We start from the raw sequence: 18048 nt of genomic DNA, 5'->3' as shown, positions 1-18048 counted from the left end.
AGGTCTATGTGGACGCCGTGCGTTCCAGACCTTTTGTGATGAGGAATCAGATAATGCGATGATTGTGAGCTCGAAGCACGCAATTTCGCGACAGATTATGGAAGAATGGACGACCTCTGTCTCCCGGCTCAAATATGTTCAGCATGGGACTGGAAGAGGTTGTCGGGTTCGCATAGGAAAACAGCTGGTTACACGAGTGGGCTGTACTGTATCACGACGACCGCAGGTGTGCCAGCACTGTCTCCCACTGGGGCCGTCGTTATCTTCCGACGCGTTTTGCATGACTGGCGCTCGATACCACCGATCTAGCTGCGTCGTAACTATCAAGCAGATAGCGAAGTATCACGCTTTGTTGTAGCTACGTAGCAGTTGATAACTAGCCATAAATCCACCAGCCTGTCAGCAAACACACGCCGGTTGCCATCACGAGTCCATCGATCAGCCGGAACCCCATTATTCCAAGTCTCATTAGGTCGTCAATTGACGATCCGATGAGCAAACAAGCCATCGGAATCCACATCGTAGTGAGTGGCCATATGCCATGCGTGAAGATGAGACCAAGAGCCGCAAACGTACATACACCAACCGTGATCATGATGCCGCCACCCATTGTTTTGTCTTCGGATCCGTAGTGGTCAAGTCCCGTATAGACAAGAAGGCAGGCCACCACTGCCGCCGCAGCATCGAGAAGCCACTTGAGAGCTGTGCTCAGCCTCCAAGAAGTGCTCTTCGCAAACGTCGATTGCTGCGGACTTTTCGGTGATGCAAGCTGACCCGGTTTCGGGAAGCATCCATCGACAGGTGGCTCAATAGGCGTCTCCCGACTCTTTAGACGTGCGATAATGTTGAGTGCGGAATCCTTAGTGTTGTCGTACCTAGCCATTTCTGAATTGCATGACAGTGGCCCCTGCCAATAACTCATGCGGAGCATTCGTTCCCTCTGTTCCTCTTCAACTCTTTGTTGGTAGGTTGCGCCTACTGTCCACTTCGTCGTCACGAGTGTGATCTTAGCTATGCTTGTGACGCCCAAGAGGCGGTCCATCATGTGAAGGGTTGTGTCGAGAGCCTATACAGCGTCAGCAAGGGTTCCAATGACCTGAGTCGGTCACCAACAGTCAGTATTGAGCCAGTGGCACGTGGCGACCGGATATCGTAAAGAAATATCAAACCCATCAGCAGCTTGTCCTTGACGTTCAATTCTCTTAGCGAATTCTCTATCGTCAGCATGATCTCGGTGTCCGTCCGAGTCCTATTGCTTTCATCAATGCCCGGAGTATCGACAAGGCAACCGGGTCCCGTAATACGGGAATCAAAGCGGTAAAAGTTGGTGGCGTCGGTGTCTGTACATCCCGTTAGTAGAAATGTCCCAAAGTGAGGAGAATATCACAAACGAGATTCAAGCTGGTGGCTGATGGAGGGTGGGCGGCCTGTCTCGATATGTTTCCCGCCCGCAGTGGCTATGAAGGTGCTTTTGCCAACACCAGTCACACCAAGAACCGCGTATATAGGGAGATTGCTGTCGAGCTTACGTTCCTGCTGATAGCTCTGAACTCCGTCTGACCCAGTCAACCAATGAGGAACTATGAACAGGACCACAGCAAAGATCAGCAACGTTGCCACATCGACATAGCTGACGCCTCGACGAAAGACTGCTGTCTTATTGATCTCGTCTCGGAGTCGAGCCCTGGCATTAGCCTCGCCCTCGCCGTAGTTTGGTACCAGCGAGAATCCAAGTACTCCGAGCATGCAATACACGATATCTTCCGGTTCTTTGGTCTCCCGACCTTCGACCCATTGCTGACGCGCACCCGACGAAAACGTCGATAGCTCTCTACCTTGGAGTGCAGCTGGGGTTATTCTCGTAATGGGTACGAGTAGATGGACCAGGTCCTCCCTGTGTCCTAGATCACGCCCCTCCTGGGAAAAGAAAACCACCCTCCTAGGAGCTAGTAGCTCTTGCAAAGTCCAGCCACGTCTGAACCATCTGCTTCTCTTGAAGTCATTCTCCCAATTACGATATTTGTTGTTCTGGCCATCAGAAGCAGCCGTTGACACGTCAGACAGATAAATATAGCAGAAAGCCGCATTCTGATACCAGCGGAACATGGACTGGATCGCTCTGTTGAGCTCGGTCGAATTGCTCCTGTCGATGCAGCAAGTGTCAACCCAGCAGTAATCTAAACCATTCTGCTTCGCCTGCCTGGCACAGAATAGCACTTTCGAATAGCCGGCCTTGTCTCTGTAAGTCCTGTTGTTGATATCAGCAAAGGTCACTTCGTCCTCAATGCCGCGGAGGCTCCATGTGTGGGAAAGAATGGAATACGCAGGGAGCTCCTTCTCAGGCAGATCCTCTGATAGTATCAGACCGTCCTCGGAGTCAAGAGAAAGCAGGCGCATCTTTTGTGCGCAGGGAGCTAATAGCACGAAACGTAGTAAGGCACACACTCTTTTCAAGAGAGGTAAAAATCATTTGTTTCGACCTAGCCTTGTACTGCGCAGCGAACTTGAACAAGCCCGCTAGCCTAGGCCTCTCGACTGATACGAGGCTAGGACAATCATCGCGAATAGCTGGAGAATCAGAGGAGAGATGTGATGTGCAGGTCGCGCGGGCTAGGATGCCGCCAGCAAGGAAAGAGATAGGCGTGCCAAGATCCACTCCGGGCAGCAGCGCCTCCACGCCTGGCAGGGACTTTTGGCATAGTATTAACGAGCCAACATACTTAGATAATTTTCCGAACGGAATACTGCCCATGTACCAGTATTCGCGTCGACTGCCAAAGATCCCAAGTTCTTGGTCCATGAGTAACATCAGGCAGGCACGTTGACTTATCAAGCTCTTAAATCCTTTGGTCGACTGCAGGCTACAATTCTGTGTCAATGGCCTGCAAGTCAGACGTCATCACCCATGAAACGACACCGCGTTAGACCTCAAATACTGGTGACCTCAATACACATGGTCCAGAACATTTCATGCCTGTTATCTCGTATCCTCGACCGTGACTTTCACGTCCACCCAATCTGTACCTTCAGCAGGCACGTATATCTGCTAAACCTGACTTTATACCTACAGCTTCCAGTTTCCGAACGCCACCGCCTCTAGCGAAGGCATCGCAGCAGGAGAATTAGACGGGCAAAGCTGGATTTCCGCACCTCTGACCTTGACTTCGAGGCACGAACAGGAGTCTAGAATCGATTTGGAAGAAAGTAAATTCATGATGCCAACAGTCAAGTGCAAAGAATGCGGCGCCGGCGTGGACCTCACGAAAGATGGACTCTACGGGCATTGTGCGAGCTGTAACAACGTACGTTCTTGTTCTCCTCGACTAGCAACTTGCCTATCCTCTAGTGCCTCATCTCTGGGCATATCTGGAGTGTACAGATCTACCGCACTCGATAGGCTCGCTTGCTTTCTCCTCCTTTCTGTCCGCCCATTCTTCCCTTTCCCATCTTGCCGTACTCTCTTAACTTGAGCTACGTTCTCGAACGCTCCTGTCCTACACCACTTCCCTGACTATATATGCTGATACCATACCCTGACTTGCTCAGATCATAGAATTCACGCCCGAGGAGCTCGAAGAGCAGAAGAAAGGCTCGTCCTCAGACGACTCGAAGTCCGGGAATTCGACCACCAAGAACGACGAAGCGGATGATGAATCCAAGCCGAGGAAGCTGGCGGGTGACGACAATCAGTGAAAGCGGTGGGCAGGGCTATTCCAGAGTGATATGTTCCGGCCCGGTACAAGACTATCTACGCCTTGGGGACTCAAGAGTCCCAACACCGGAGTTTGTCTGGTCGCTTTGCGTGTCTGACGTCGGCGTAGATGGCACGAACGACCTGTGTGATGACATTTGTCTTACAAAGCATCGGGGAAAGATTGAAGCAGTCGCGGTGAAGCCGCTGGTTTGAACGAATCGAGATAGCCAACTGCTCTCATCCATCGTGCCCTGATCGGCCGTGGCTTCTTCCGGGCGGCGACTTAGCGATAGCCACTTCTGCAGAATGCAAGATCGCGCATCTGATCTCTGGTATGGGCAAGCGTAGTCTGTCGCTCCCGGGCCAATCCGTGCTAGCGGACGACTTCTGGCGTGCCGGGTCTGCAAGGTTTTAGTCAGGCCTGCCACGGCAAATTTGCACCGCAGTGTCCCTAACGCGGACTGGCTCCTCAGTTGGTCGGCGTGTCCGTCGGGCTCGTCTCGAATGCTTAAGCGGTGCTCGACGCTCCAAAGCCGTTCACTGACCCTTCGAATCGGTCGGTAGGAATGAACGAGCTATACATAAGCCGTCCACTCAGGATCCCGGCATAGAAGTCGCTGGGCTCGCATATGTGGTGTAGATCGGTCGACTAATGCCCACCTTGCCTTGCAGCAAGTGCAACGAAGCACGAGCGATCTCACTTGCTTCGATGCAGGTCGTGATAGCAGCCATCCGTGGCAGCTCTGTGGCTGCATGATGCCAAGTCATCTAGCTCAGGCGCTTGATCAGAGTGATGGCAGTATGGCTTCAGTCATTGATCAGCAGGCTGCTGACTTTGATGCCAGGCCGGTCATCGGGTATAGCTTTTTGTACCGCCACAGAAGGATTAGGACTATGTTGCTTGCTCAGATGCGACAGCTGAGACCGTGGGCTGTCGTTGACAAGCGTCGTTGGGCTAAAAGTCACCGGGCTGATTCCGACATCGGTGGGCGGGCTGGCTCTTCGCTGCATCACATTCTGCCAGGCATTATACCACTGCGAAACGAGGCTATCATGCCAAAGGAATGTCCGAAGAATCTTCTCGACTGTCGGCCACGACTTCGCCTGAGGAAAACGGTTCAAAATTTTCTCGAGGACAGGTGCGTGTCGAAGGCCTCATCTGCGCAGTTGTCCAGGGCGGAAGCAAGGACCACAGCGATCCATAGTAAGCACTTCCCGTCCAGCTTCTCCTCGTTCTCACGGAGATTGAACCTCATGTATGCGTCGACACATGACTGTAGCAGAGATGTACAACCTGCGGGCAGTGGCCTACCGCATTGGAGTGGCAAGCAGTAAGCCACAAGGCCAAAGCAGAGGACGTGCTCCATCTTGGTGGTCTTTAGGGTTGTAAGCTTCAGAAGATCGGTGTGTATAGTGTGTAGATCAGCTCCGTCCGGGCGAGGTGAGTTTGCCGTCGCCTCGGCAGAGCTGGGCGTGAACGGTATGCGTTCGATCACGCGGACGCACTGCATCGAAAGAAGGCTTGAGACAGCCAAATCGCTGAAGCCTTGGGGAATGCGAGCCAGTGATGCTGTATAGTCTGGAGGAAAAGGATGATTAGCATAGACTGGAATGGCGTTCCTCATCGCCTCGGAAGGTTTGTCGGCGCCATTGGTGGTCGGGGAATTATTTTGCTGACTATTCGACAGAATGAAGCTCCAGAGCATTTCGAAGCTGGGAATTTTAGTTGTTGACCTGGTCGAACCCGTGAGTGGACACTTACGCGGTGCAAACAGCCGTGAGAAACCTATTCCAGTCCGTGTCATCTCGATGGCCACCTCTCATGGTCACCATCTGACGCATGCTCTGCAAGTACTGTTCGGCCAGTGAATGCTCGCCAAGCGTATACTGCTAATGTCAACGACGCCCGGAGTCAATACCGTTGGACTACCCACATCGACTGTTGTCAGTGCCATTATCGAAAGCAGGGTCGTGTCATCGTAACACGTGTCGGGGTTGTCGAGACGTCTCTGCAAGGCTTGCTTGCTGTTGTTGAAGTGATAGTTGAACCCACGATCATGCAGAGTGTCTTGACCGTTCTCCAGAAGCCACGATGCTCGGCACATGGCAATTATGCCTTCGAAGATCGCGGCGTCTTGCAGAGCGTACGGCCACAGCAATGATAAATACGGGTTCGGATGTCCGTCAATGGCAAAAGCGTGGCCTTGCTGCGGTGCCCACACACGTAGAACTGCTGTACGTCAACTTGAGTACCCGAACTGCGATAGCCACGTACAATGTTCAGCCATGCGATGAACCACGCCAATGGTTGGTATCGGATAGGCATTGAAGGGTTCGGCGTGAAACACGTCCAAAGGCATTCCTTTTAGCATGATTTGGCCATTCCTGCCCGTGGTGGGAGATGAAGCCGCTTTCTGCTTTCTCCGTCGGGAAGGTAGGCTACCGATGATCATGATTCGTTTCTGCTGGACGGAATTGCTGGTGACATCTCTCGAGTGCACTGCAGTCCTTCTCTCACTCCTTGGAAGCTCGTGATTGCGGAATGCTGGCCGCCATCTACATTCATGTCGTACCGAATAGTCGATACCGCAGGGACATAGATGCGACTTTTGTATCTGAGGAGCAGGCTGGATTGCTTGCTTCCGTTTCATAGTTGTCAGCTGCGTTCGTGTCGCTGCGTCGACATGATGATTAATGGCAGAACACTGGGCAGTAATTGTGGTGCAGTCAACTGTGGGTGGACGACAGACAATGCTTGACGTCCGATAAAGACAGTTTGAGCCGCGTTTGAGCTAAGTCCGAGTCCACTGGGTAGTGAATTTCCTAATTAATACGAAACTTCGTATGGACGCTGGAGTGCTTTAGACGAGACAGGCAGCCAGGACTGGTGAACACAGGATGGGATTGGTTTGTCACTGGGAAAAGTCGCCAGCGATGGGGGTGGCTTACGGCGGTGAATAGGTATGACAGGTCGTTGGAGCACAGTTTCGCTTGGTGAAGTGAAGTTGTAGCCTATCGTGGTAGCGGAACAAGTTCTCGATGGGTACTTCGGTAAGCACGAGTCTCGCTTGCGCAGGCGCGGCCGTAATCGAGAGGAATTGCGGCTCCAAGCAGACGTCAAATTGGTCCTGCTTTGTAGAGGCTAGGAAGGAGGTACTGTACCTTATTTCACTTACAGTCAGATGTTCAAGTCATTAGTGCAACGGCGCCCGGTGGCTATGACCATGTATCAAGGGCAGGAGCTACTGGCGAGTCGCGGCCTCGACACGGCCCCCAGCATCCCGACGAGTGGCATCAAACGTTCTCCGGCTTGGCCATCTGGACCCGCTTCATGGGGTAGGTTTTGGGCTTGATCTCTTGTGTGCCTTGACCTGTGTTCTATGACCAATCGAACGAGAGCTTTCCCTTGCCTGCCTTGAAATTTGAAGACGGCGAGGTCGGTATGAACAGCCTTCACAGTCCTTGAAGACCCCGAATGCGGAAGGAGACAACTATTTCGAGGACTTGTGCGTCTTGTTCAAGCCGTCAAGGCTTGGTGGCGCAAACTTTCGTCCGCAGATCATATGTATAAGTCGACTATCAACTCTATATACTACGAAAATACGAAGCCGACCATCCGGATCTTCCATATGTCGTAAAGTTGACTTTGCGAAATACTTGTTCAAGGCGCTGCAGCCCGCCCGGCGTAACGGCCCAAGGATCTGTACCCGTCTAGAAGGTGCTGATCCCAATTCTCAGCTCTACAAGGTACAACACCTACAACACAATTACATACATGCTATGTTGCATGACTCACGGGAACATCGTACATCGAATCTCAGCAGCTGCGACGTCAAACGGTACGATCGATCTACATTTGCCGACGAATCTGTCGTCTTCGCTGCAAACGCCCATATGCGGGATGCCTGGACTCGCTTCTCGTTGTGACGCCCGAGTCGGGGCATGTCTCCGGGCATCGAATCTCGAAGTACCGCGAAGCGAGGACAACACGAGGCAACGATTCCAGACATAGGCTGATCGACCGTAGAGTGTGCCTGAAGTGTTACATATGCCAGAGGACCGTCGTGATCGTCTCTACAGTATGACAGCTGCTACACCACAAGGAAACGTTGGCACAGTCATTGCGAATTCCAAGGCCTCGTTTTCGGATCCAGAAAGAAATCTCCGACTCGATCGACTCCGCTTACCACCCCCCTGCTGCTTCCCCAGAACCACGACCGATACTCTTTTCGGACTGGCAGGCGAACAATCTGGTTTATCTTGTCTGCGCCAGGCATACGCATCTCACGACACATGCATCAGCAGTCAGATTGACATCCTCGAAGTTGTCTGTGATTTGTACCGCGAAATGCTTTTTCGCCCACCGGAGGCCTCGCAAACATTGAAGCCAAAACAGCCACGCAGATCAAAACTCTACTGCTGGACCCTTGCCCAAGCATGAACGGGAGACTCGCCACCTGATTTGCAGATGCGGGAAAACGCTTTCCAGGCCGACTGCTTATTGCTGCTAGAGTTTGCGATATCCAGGGGCGATTCGAACCGTTCAAAGCAAGGCCTCGTACTAAGCAAAAGCATATGCTTCGCTTACACAAACCGTCGCCACTGCTGGCGTACCTGGACACGTCGATCAGTGTTCGACGCGCGCTGCCTTGGCTCAGTCGACTGTCGCATGCAGGAGAGTGTACATGGCCCACTGGACCAAGCGGATTCACTACGTACAACGCGTGCACACTGATTGCGGCGAAACTGCGAGCGCGGCTCACGGACGAACGCCGTCTCCCACGGAACAAGCAACTGTTGTCAGATGCTGACCTCGTGTTCCTGTACATCGTCAACTCGGCGTCTAGGTATCTTCTTTCCGGCTTCCTGTATCCGACCCGGCTTTCTGCACATCCACGCCGGTCTTCTAGGTATCTTCAGCCGCCGCATTAGGCATTTCCGACCTGAACCAGATATCTTCAACCCGCCGTGATAGGCCATTCCGACCCGACATCCCGAGAATCTTCAGTTCGGCGTTCTACATGTCCCAACGACCAGCCTTCACAGTCGACCGTCTTACCTAGCACTCCATACAGTGACTAGTACCTGAATCGATATACTGCAAATGCCCGGCGAGCTATGACCGTCGTCCGTGGGAATGTGCGATATGAACGGACGTCCAGGTGGGCTCAGTGAAGCAACGCCGGGCAATGTCTCAGGCGAGGAGTCTACCTCAGCACGATTTCTAGCTGCTCGTTGTCTGGCATTTCAGCAACAGAATGGTTCGACTGTGTGTGAGTCCGAGAGTTGGGAAACTAAGTCACTCGCCGCCCCGCTCAACTGTGACCGGCTATGGGTGAAGAGCCCCTCTGGGGCCAGTCAATCAGGTGACTACAGGCAGCAACGGACTTGCGAGTCATGGAAGCAGCAGTGAATACCGCCTGGACGGGTCGATAGAGTGAATGTTTCGGTTTGCCTCGGATCTCAGCTTTGTCAGAAAGGTATAGGTAGGTGCCTTGCCCTCGACTCCTTATAACTCGTTCGACACACCCTCTACCCCAGCTCCGATTGCCACGCCATGATAGCACTCAGTGCAATCTGGTGGGGCGAAGATCTTGGTCGGGCTTCGTGCGATGGATCGGCTGGTATGCTGCCGCTTCGATGAATGCCGATAGGCCACAGGGAGATTCACTTTCAAATGTCGCATGAATTGATATCAATCGTCGTAGAGCGCCATCCATTCTAGATCTCTACACACTCTCAATCCCCAACGCTCTGCTTTCCTATCTCAAAGAAACACGTATCTATCATCCCATCTACCAAACCAACAATCTTGCCCTCCCGTCTAGTCATCTCTTCTGTCCAAAGTCAACGTGCTCGCAACAACCCCATCCCAACGATCGATTCAGGAACTCCCACCCCTACACCCTACACCTTACTCTCACCTCCCTCCCCGCCCCTCTTCAGCCCCACCGTCGCCAACACCAACCCAATCCACCTGAGCACCCCTTTCCTCCCTCCCAGCGTCAAGACCAACACCCACCACGCAACTTTATCATTGCCCTCCCTATCAAAATTCACATTCCTCCTTTGCATCGCATCGAAGGTCTTGTATTTACTCGTCCCCGCATATGGCGGATACCGCATCTTCATTATCCTCTCCGCCCAGTTCGGCGTCTTCGCTATACTCCGTCTATGCACAAACGCGTCGAAGCTGGCTCTACCTCTATACGCGCCCATCCCGGAATCCCCCACCCCGCCAAAATCCAGCGTCGGGATAATCGCGTGAAATAACGTGTCATTGATAGTCGCTCCCCCCGAGCGAGTCTGGGCCAGGACGGCATCTGCTTCGGCCTCCGAGCCGATATATACGTCGCCAGCGGCGTCTCATGAAGGGCGTTAGCGTGCTGATCGCTTCGGAAAGAGAGTCTACTGGTAGTAAAGTGAGGAAGGGCCCGAACGTTTCCTCTGCGAGGAGGGCATCGTGCATGTCTTTGACGAGGACGACGGTGGGCGCGACGTATAGCTGCTCGGCGTCGGTTTCGCCTCCCAGGAGAATAGTGCCAGTGGTTGCGTCCAGGAGTTTCTGCAGGCGGGAGAAGGATTTAAGATTGACGATCTTGCACCAGTCCTCTGTGCCTTTTGCGCCGGAAGGGTAGAATTCGGCGTATGCCGATTTCAGCTCGGTGATCAGTTGAGGGAGGATCTTGCGCTCGACGAGGACGTGGTTGGGCGACATGCAGAGTTGCCCCGCGTTCATGTTCTTGGCCCAGAGGAGGCGGCGGGCTGTGTTGGGGACGTTGATATTGGCGGTGACGATGGCGGGGTTCTTGCCGCCGAGCTCGAAAACGGTGGGCGTCAGGTGCGCGGCGGCGGCTTTGGCGACGATTTTGGCGGTGCTGACGGAGCCGGTGAAGAAGATCTTGTCCCATTTCTCGGCCAGGAGGGCTTGGGTTTGCGGGATGGCGCCTTGGATTACGGTGAAGGCGTCCGGGTCGAGGGCTTCGGTGAAGAGGAGTTGGATCATGGCGCTGCAGTTGGGGGTGGATTCGGAGGGTTTGAGGACGATGGTGTTGCCGCCAGCAATCGCGCCTATGCATGGGCATAAGCAGAGCTGGAGCGGGAAGTTGAAGGGCCCGATGACCAGCACGGCACCATAGGGGTCCTTGCGGATCCGGGGGCTGACGAGGCGGTTGGCGAAGTCAATGTCCGTGGGTTTCTCGTCCTTCATCCAGGACTTGAGGTGGGTGGTAACGTAGACGATGTCGTTCTTGACCCAGTTGATCTCGCCCAGCATGGCGTCGAACTGGCCTTTGCCGATGTCTCGCTCGAGGGCGAGCCGTAGATCGGCTTCATGCTTGTCGATGGCCCAGTAGAGCTTGCGGAGCTGCTTGATCCGCCATTCGACGGGGCGGGTTTTGTGCGCCCGGAACGTTTCGCGGACGCGTGCGGCGGCAGTTGGGACGGTTTCTGGGGTGGTTTCGATGAAGGTTGGGATTGTCATTGTTTTGGGGTTTATGGCTCAAGCTTTCGGTGTGACGTTGGTTCCGCTAGGGGTGGTCTCTTTCCAAATTCGAGGTTATTTGATGTCGACGCTGCTTGTCGCAACAGGAACGCTTCTAATGTGATATTTCTATCTATATTTGATACATGATTCGGCACAATTATCACCGAAGAGGAAGAAACAGGTTGTGGCGCTCTGGCCACTTGGAAAATCAATGCAAAGATACAAGATCAAACTTCCTCGCGCAAATATATTTAATGCTCACTTATCGTGCAGCCACCTCGGTCGGGCGCGACCTTCTTTGGCGAGGCCACCTACCTATACTAAGGCTTGCATGCAATAGGAGGACTTCAGGCACAATGCATACGACGACTCGTAAGCGAAGAACGCCTACCGAATGCTGAATAGAGCAACAAGTCAGCATCTGCACCGCCAAGAGAGTCCCTGAATCTGACGGCACTGGGGTTCGTAAGTCGCCGAAACATCATAAAGGGGATGCAAGAGCCTCACGACATGCATGGTAGTCAGAGATTGATGCGGGTCTCATGGTAGAGCATGTCAATGAAGTATGATTTACTGCTATCGCCGGTGCCTTGACTTCGAGCGGACACTGCCATTTTGATGCTGGCCAGACGCCCTACCATCGACTCTCCAGGGTGGTTCCCCGGAGGTCTTATCCTGAGCCTCATTCAAGATCTTCCACATTTCAGCAACACCGATCCTGTGCCTAGGGAGTACACTATACTGTAGTCCGTACATCTCATCGCGACCAAGTGGCGGCACAAAGCGACCGGTGAGAAGCCTGAATACAACATTTGCTGACAAGTAGTGTTTCCGGATCCGACTGCCTAGCTGAAAATACTCCTCAAAAATCTGCCGCAGGGAGAGAGGATGCGAAGACAATCCGATGTATGACACGTTCGGTAGCAACAGCCGTTCAAAGTCTGTGCTGGTTGGTGACTCGTCGTCGTCCTCGATCTGTTTATTAGGCGATGGAGCTGGTTGTTGAAGTACGTCTTCCTTAGCCACTGGAATCAGCCGGAGATGTATACCTCCTGGCAGGCGCTTGCTGTCCTTGACGCGTAGCATGATCGCGAAGAGTGGAAAGTGGTTCAGACAAGCCAGGCAGGAATCGAGTGACGCCTTGACTGTGATGATACTCATTCGCGCGAAAGCGAAAGTGATGTAGAAAACGATGACTGTTGGCAGCAGGAAGAACAGTAGTGTGAATAGGATCGTTCCGAGGAGGAGTTGATCCAGATCATAGTCGCAATTGTCGATACGATTGCGAAGTACGTTTCGCTTCTTCCCTCTGAAAAGATGGAACAAGCTGACGATGATGGTGAGCTGCCAGTTGAAGATTCTGGCACTTGCAATGTAGAAGCTGTAGATGTGGATCGTCAATAGGCTGATCAGATCCGACAGAATTGCGATCGGCATTGAGGCGCCGGCGAAGGAGGATACGCTGATGAAGTAGACCATCGTCGGTAAGTGCGGAACCACAAAATAGATCAACGTGCCGGACCAATATTCGATAACCCAGAGGAAGAGATCGCCCAAGAATGCTGCCAGCTCAGTGTTGAGCTTCAAGCCACCAGGATTGTCCATGAGCCAACGAATCATACGTTTGAGCCCTTCAATGGTGTATTCGTTCACAATGGTTGCGAGGAAGCGCGAGACTTGCGTTGCGTTGTCGTTGATGAAGCTGCCAATCGCAATACCAATAATGACATCGTTCGCAACAAGCCACAAGGAGTTGTAGAACCTGATATAGTCGCTGTTGTTGTCCGAGACCGAACCGGACGAATGGCTACGCTTGCGCAGTCTCGCATATTGCGAAGGATAATAAGAGAACTGTTCTAGTCGTAAATGAACTTGCTGACAACATGCTGAAATATCCTTGAGAGCAACTGGTCCGTCACTGTGCACCGGTCCGTCTGGCAGATGAATCGACTGAATAGGAAGATGCCATTCGAGAATCTGAAGAAGCCCCTCAGCGACAGCCCGATGAGCCACAATAGCGACTTTGAAGCATGACAAGAGGGTTGGGTAGACTGAAGTCATGAAGAGCGTCCACAGCGACCAGGCTGCGAATGTGTACAGTGACTGTGCTGATTCGACGACCATGTCGCTGACAGACATGCTACGCTTCCGTCGTGGCCCAACCAATGGTGAGTTCTTGTGAACGAGCTCAGCTACTTCTTTGACAGAGTTGATCTGCCGCAGGACGGTAGGGAGCGCTCTCTCCAAGCGTGTAGGCTGATGCCTGACAACTGTGTGAAATTTCAATTTCGAAACCAGCTGAGCTTTGCGCTTTCTTTCACGTTCTTCCTCTTCTTCTATCTCGTCACGCTGCTCGGGCGGAATGGATGTCCTTGACCTCGCATTGTCGTCAAGCGAGAGTGACATGGCTTGCTGTGACACGTATTGCATCTTGCTTGGATCTGGCGGATCAAACATGATGATCTGAACGGCGACGCGGGGCAGAAGATTCGAGGTCTGGAAGACTTTGGTCGCTGATACACGACCAGGCGAGAGATGTCAAATGTCGTTGGCATCTCTGGTGGATTCACCACGCCCACCACATGCATGCTCGATCGGTCGTAGAGCTCTGTTGACCTCGATCCTGAAGGTGAACCGCTTCTGAGAAGTGTACCCATACGCAAAGCATTTTCAACACTTCGCTCTTCGGCATTCGGGAGGACAGTGATGACCACCAAGTCCGACTCTGAGTTGCGCCAGCCCAGAATCACCCCGGGTTCATCAACCCATTGCAAGTCACCCGGCCAGAAGATGCGCAGGAGGTCATTATTGCTCTTTGGCATATTCCCATCCTGTCAACCACTAGAAAGATCCGCGTCTTCTTAGCTGTTCGCGTGCTGAGATGCCGTGTGTGAGCGATCGTGGATGGAGCTTTGCCTCATGCGCCGCAAGTCTTTCGATCGGAATGATGAGCGCGAAGAAGATGAGTGACAGAACAACAAATGCTTTCGCGGCCCTCGTCTAGTGCTTTGTCAGAACTGTACGAGCAAACACCTCGGCCGAACAGACTTACCACTACTCCGTGGTCCCAAGCGAAAATGGCAAGTTCGTAGAGGCGTGTCACCAGATCCCACCGAGCTGTGATGTAACCCGCAACGAAAATGCCAATAGTCAGTGATGAGAAAGGGTGCATCCGCCCAGTAGCACTTGACGCGGCAGGCGCTTCAGATGTGTAGAGTGCGATGTCTGCCAGCCAGTGGCCAGCGCCTGAGGAGTGGAAGTCGAAGCAGTCGATATATTGAGCATCAGACTGGGCTCACACGGAGATACAGGTACAATCGCCAGCCAAGGCGCTAAAGACGCGCTAAGAGAAGCTTCCACAGACCTTCTTAGAGCTTAAACGTAGACCTCAATCCTCTTCACACCTTGCCATTGCCTCTGTCAACTGCCATGTTACAAGAGACATCATGATTTGTGAAGGAGGGAAGTCAGGGGCACTCGCATAGGTCCTACTGGACGATCGCGGTGTCACAGAATCTACCCTGTACTCACAGGTGAGGCATGCAGCCTGCCGAGAATGAGTGTCCACATACACCAGCAGTCGAGATCACATCAAAGCTACATCACGAAGCCGAGCAAGCAAGGTAGGTCATTCCGGATCACAAACACCAGCATCGGCACCATCACCGGCACCAACATCGGTCATCAACAACTACAACTATCTTTATCAAGCATGGCTTGATTGAGGCTAAATAATTCATGGGTAGGACGGCCTCCCGAATCATATCAGAACCCCGCCACGAGCATTTCGCAGTGACGACTTGATCGAACCGGATCAACCGCAGCCTGCCGAAGTCATTGTCACCTGAAAATCAACTTGTTGCCTGCGACAATCAAAGCAATCAGGACATAGCGGAAGTGCCAAGAGTTTGCTCTTGCCTCGCCGTTGTCCACGACTATTTATTTCGCTCTCCTCTGCCAAACGCACCTTCCACTTTTCTTTTACCCACAAACATCTCCAGAACCTCGCATCCTTGGTCTGCATTCAATCTTACACTCTTTTGAGGGTCAACAGTCGGCTTGGATAGCATTCGCATCGATTCTCGTACCTAATCCTCTTGCATTCTTTCGAGCTTCATAATGAAGTTTCTCACTATCATCCTCGCCGCCGTCATGGGCTTCATGGCTCTTTTCGGTGGTGCTTCTGGTAAGTCATGTTCTCATGTCAAATCAAATCACCACTGACGGGAGTGCAGCTGCTCTCAATAAGCGCGAGACTGAGGAATTCAATGCCCTCGCTGCGAAGTTGGCTGGTAAGCAAACCTCAACTTTTCGTCAACGAACTATGACTGACAGACTGCGCAGCTCACGGTGTCCCTGACGATGTCATCGAATCGATGTTTGGCATGTTGGCTAAGCGCGCTCGTACGTTATTTCTTCTCACACGTAATAACATGTCGCTAACGACACAGCAGTTGACACCACTACCACTGTCTGCCCCTCCAGCGTTCCCGGCGTTCCTACTGGTACCGAGACTCCTGTAGCTACCGCCTCTAGTGCTCCCGGTCAGCCAGTCTCGTCTCCATCCGATACCGCTACTCCTAACGCCGGCGTTACTCCTACCGTCACTCCTACCGAGACCCCCGGTACTGGTTCGACTCCTCCTGCTGTCCCTGGCACCGAGTCTGCCCCTCCTGCTGGTCCGCCTGCTGCTACTCCTAGCCCGGCTCCTCCTGCTAGCAACGGTCCTCCTTCTGGTCTGGGTAATAACTCTACTACCATCACCACCAGTACACCCACTAGCACTGCTAGCGTTCCAACTTCTACTGAGACCGCTACCACTCCTCCTGCGGTCGGTGGTGCTAGTGTTCTGAAAATGAACCTCGCTGCTATCGGTGTCGCTGCTCTTGCAGCCTTCTACTGATGCAACGCATTCATACCTTGCATTTCGTGGTCATGTATCGACATGTCACATTGCACATAGGTTCACACATCTTTCGACAGCGCAAACACGATAACACCTTCGACAATTATTGCATCAGCAATACGTCTACCTGCATCAGATAAGAGTCAAGATCACTTTGGACTTTGGACAACACATCATGCGTGGTAGAGATGGAAGCTTGAAAAGAAAATTGGATCAAGGCACAACAGCGCAAGACCGACAAAGGGCACCCTGGATCTCAAAGGTCCTACCATTGCAGTCTCGAGCTCACTGCTGCTCGTCATAGAGAAAGGCCACCACACACGAATAATAATTCCAGCTTCATGCCCTGCTTCTCGTGTTTCCTGTAGGTCTCAAAGATGTAGCGCACCTCTAGTATTGTCGCCTCCCGTGTCACGTTCTCATGCTTGCCGTCGTACTGTGTCTGTCCGAACCCGTAGTGCTCCGTGCGACTGATGCAATTGCTTGGTTTGTGGTTCCGGCCATGGGAGGTGGATGGCGACAGCGATGCCCGCACGATGTGCGTGATCCTTGTTGATGCGCCGCAGACTTCTTCCTCTCACAGCGGGACTGCCTTTGATCTCACTCTCACCTATCATCTGCGTTAGGTCACGTCGAGCCACCGTGCGTCGCTCGTCCCAGACGCACTCTGCCCTTGAGGTGCTCGCGTAATGGTCTTGCTTTCTGGAGATGAGTACATGTGGAAGGCACGACTAGGACTCAGCCTTAACTGCTGCTGATCTCGCTCCAAACCACTTCGACACATCTTCCGTCTTGAAAATTTTGCGCTAGCTGAGTACTATAATATCCTCCACTCCTGCCTCTTCTTGGGAGGCTCTCGTATCCAACTGTCCATTGACCAATAATTTGTGATCGGCTGCGAAATGAACGACTAGGACGAGGAAGCAATCCTTGCGCAGCAACATCGACATCAAGATACCTCAACTGCCCACTGTCCAGCAAAGCAACTCTTCCAGTCCATCAATCATCAACTCAAGAACCGATTACGATGCTCGGGTCGTCAATAGGAGCCTTCTCCTCCGACTCCGCCTCCCCCTCCCTCTTGACCTTGCCAGGTCCACCGATCGTGTACGCCGCGTACGACTGTTGATAGGTGGGACCCAACTCGTCATTGATCTCCTGGATCACCTCCGGTTCGACGAACACTCGCTTCTCAAGCTCATACCTCTTAGCCTTGCCGCATCTCTTCTCGAGCTCAGCCGACTCAACAGCCTCGCCACGCCTGGCTCTCTGGGAGACATACGCTGAGTAGCATGCTCGATACATGTTGCGAAGATCTGTCAGTGGTTCTGGATCGCGCTCGGACATCTCGTCCTCGGCATTGCGCTTGACCTTGCCGCAGCGCTTTTCTAGCTCCACCGACTCAACGGCCTCGCCACGCTTGGCCTTCAGGGAAACGTACGCCGAGTAGCACGCCTGATACCTGTTGCGAAGATCCGTCAGTGGCTCCGGGTCCCTTTTCGAGATCTCGTCGCCGACATCACGCTTGGCTTTGCCACAGCGCTTTTCGAGCTCGACGGCATCGATATCGCGCTTGGCTTTGCCGCCGACATAGCCCCAATAGCAGGCCAGATACTCGTTGCCAGGGTCCATAGGACGCAGGGGCTCAGGGTCTGGGGTAGCCTCGCGAGTGACGATCCATGGAGGGCAGTTGTCGCCTGGCTCGCAGGCTACGATGGGCTGCACAGGGGCAGGCTCGCGCTTGACGGGCACGCTGCCGTAGTCTTCGTATGTGAAGACAGTGCTAGAGGGCGTCAGCTACCAGGTCATTCCTGGAAGGTACCTCAACAACTTACGTTCCAGGAGGCCACTTCGCTGCTCAGCAACTTCAGGAGGTGGTGCGACCGGTGCTGCCGTAATGAGGCTAATGCTCAAGGCAGTGGCAAGGACAGTAAGGGCTGATGAATACATGGTGAAGATCAA

The 18048-nt window shown here is 53.1% G+C and overlaps 7 protein-coding genes across 7 annotated transcripts; 2 read left to right on the top strand and 5 right to left on the bottom strand.

Annotated features, from left to right (window-relative positions):
• Positions 1 to 376: 376 nt before the first annotated feature.
• On the bottom strand, positions 377 to 2397 carry AB675_10177 (Vegetative incompatibility protein HET-E-1; the record flags this gene model as incomplete). The annotated part of the gene is made up of 3 exons (XM_018138931.1): positions 377 to 1066; positions 1114 to 1340; positions 1392 to 2397. The coding sequence occupies 3 exons, from the start codon at positions 2395 to 2397 to the stop codon at positions 377 to 379; spliced, it is 1923 nt and encodes a 640-aa protein (XP_017995137.1).
• An 818-nt stretch (positions 2398 to 3215) lies between these two features.
• AB675_10176 (uncharacterized protein) lies at positions 3216 to 3693 on the top strand (the record flags this gene model as incomplete). The annotated part of the gene is made up of 2 exons (XM_018138930.1): positions 3216 to 3302; positions 3547 to 3693. The coding sequence occupies 2 exons, from the start codon at positions 3216 to 3218 to the stop codon at positions 3691 to 3693; spliced, it is 234 nt and encodes a 77-aa protein (XP_017995143.1).
• Positions 3694 to 4812: 1119 nt separating this feature from the next.
• Positions 4813 to 6066, bottom strand: AB675_10175 (uncharacterized protein; the record flags this gene model as incomplete). The annotated part of the gene is made up of 4 exons (XM_018138929.1): positions 4813 to 5407; positions 5457 to 5581; positions 5629 to 5924; positions 5970 to 6066. 4 exons carry the CDS (start codon positions 6064 to 6066, stop codon positions 4813 to 4815), a joined length of 1113 nt encoding a protein of 370 aa, XP_017995150.1.
• A 3535-nt stretch (positions 6067 to 9601) lies between these two features.
• Positions 9602 to 11177, bottom strand: AB675_10174 (Beta-apo-4'-carotenal oxygenase; the record flags this gene model as incomplete). Its single annotated transcript, XM_018138928.1, has 2 exons — positions 9602 to 10027; positions 10107 to 11177. 2 exons carry the CDS (start codon positions 11175 to 11177, stop codon positions 9602 to 9604), a joined length of 1497 nt encoding a protein of 498 aa, XP_017995174.1.
• Positions 11178 to 11756: 579 nt separating this feature from the next.
• Positions 11757 to 13637, bottom strand: AB675_10173 (N-acetylglucosaminyl-phosphatidylinositol biosynthetic protein gpi1; the record flags this gene model as incomplete). Its single annotated transcript, XM_018138927.1, has 1 exon — positions 11757 to 13637. The coding sequence occupies one exon, from the start codon at positions 13635 to 13637 to the stop codon at positions 11757 to 11759; it is 1881 nt and encodes a 626-aa protein (XP_017995142.1).
• Positions 13638 to 15299: 1662 nt separating this feature from the next.
• AB675_10172 (uncharacterized protein) lies at positions 15300 to 16083 on the top strand (the record flags this gene model as incomplete). The annotated part of the gene is made up of 4 exons (XM_018138926.1): positions 15300 to 15366; positions 15416 to 15472; positions 15525 to 15584; positions 15635 to 16083. 4 exons carry the CDS (start codon positions 15300 to 15302, stop codon positions 16081 to 16083), a joined length of 633 nt encoding a protein of 210 aa, XP_017995164.1.
• Positions 16084 to 17097: 1014 nt separating this feature from the next.
• Positions 17098 to 18036, bottom strand: AB675_10171 (uncharacterized protein; the record flags this gene model as incomplete). The annotated part of the gene is made up of 2 exons (XM_018138925.1): positions 17098 to 17869; positions 17918 to 18036. 2 exons carry the CDS (start codon positions 18034 to 18036, stop codon positions 17098 to 17100), a joined length of 891 nt encoding a protein of 296 aa, XP_017995123.1.
• Between the last annotated feature and the right edge of the window lie 12 nt (positions 18037 to 18048).

The sequence above is a fragment of the Cyphellophora attinorum genome, assembly GCF_001299255.1.
Source record: "Cyphellophora attinorum strain CBS 131958 chromosome Unknown Contig43, whole genome shotgun sequence".
Lineage (NCBI taxonomy): Eukaryota > Fungi > Ascomycota > Eurotiomycetes > Chaetothyriales > Cyphellophoraceae > Cyphellophora > Cyphellophora attinorum.
Note: the sequence above shows the minus strand (reverse complement) of the source record. Positions and strands in the feature narration are given on the sequence as shown.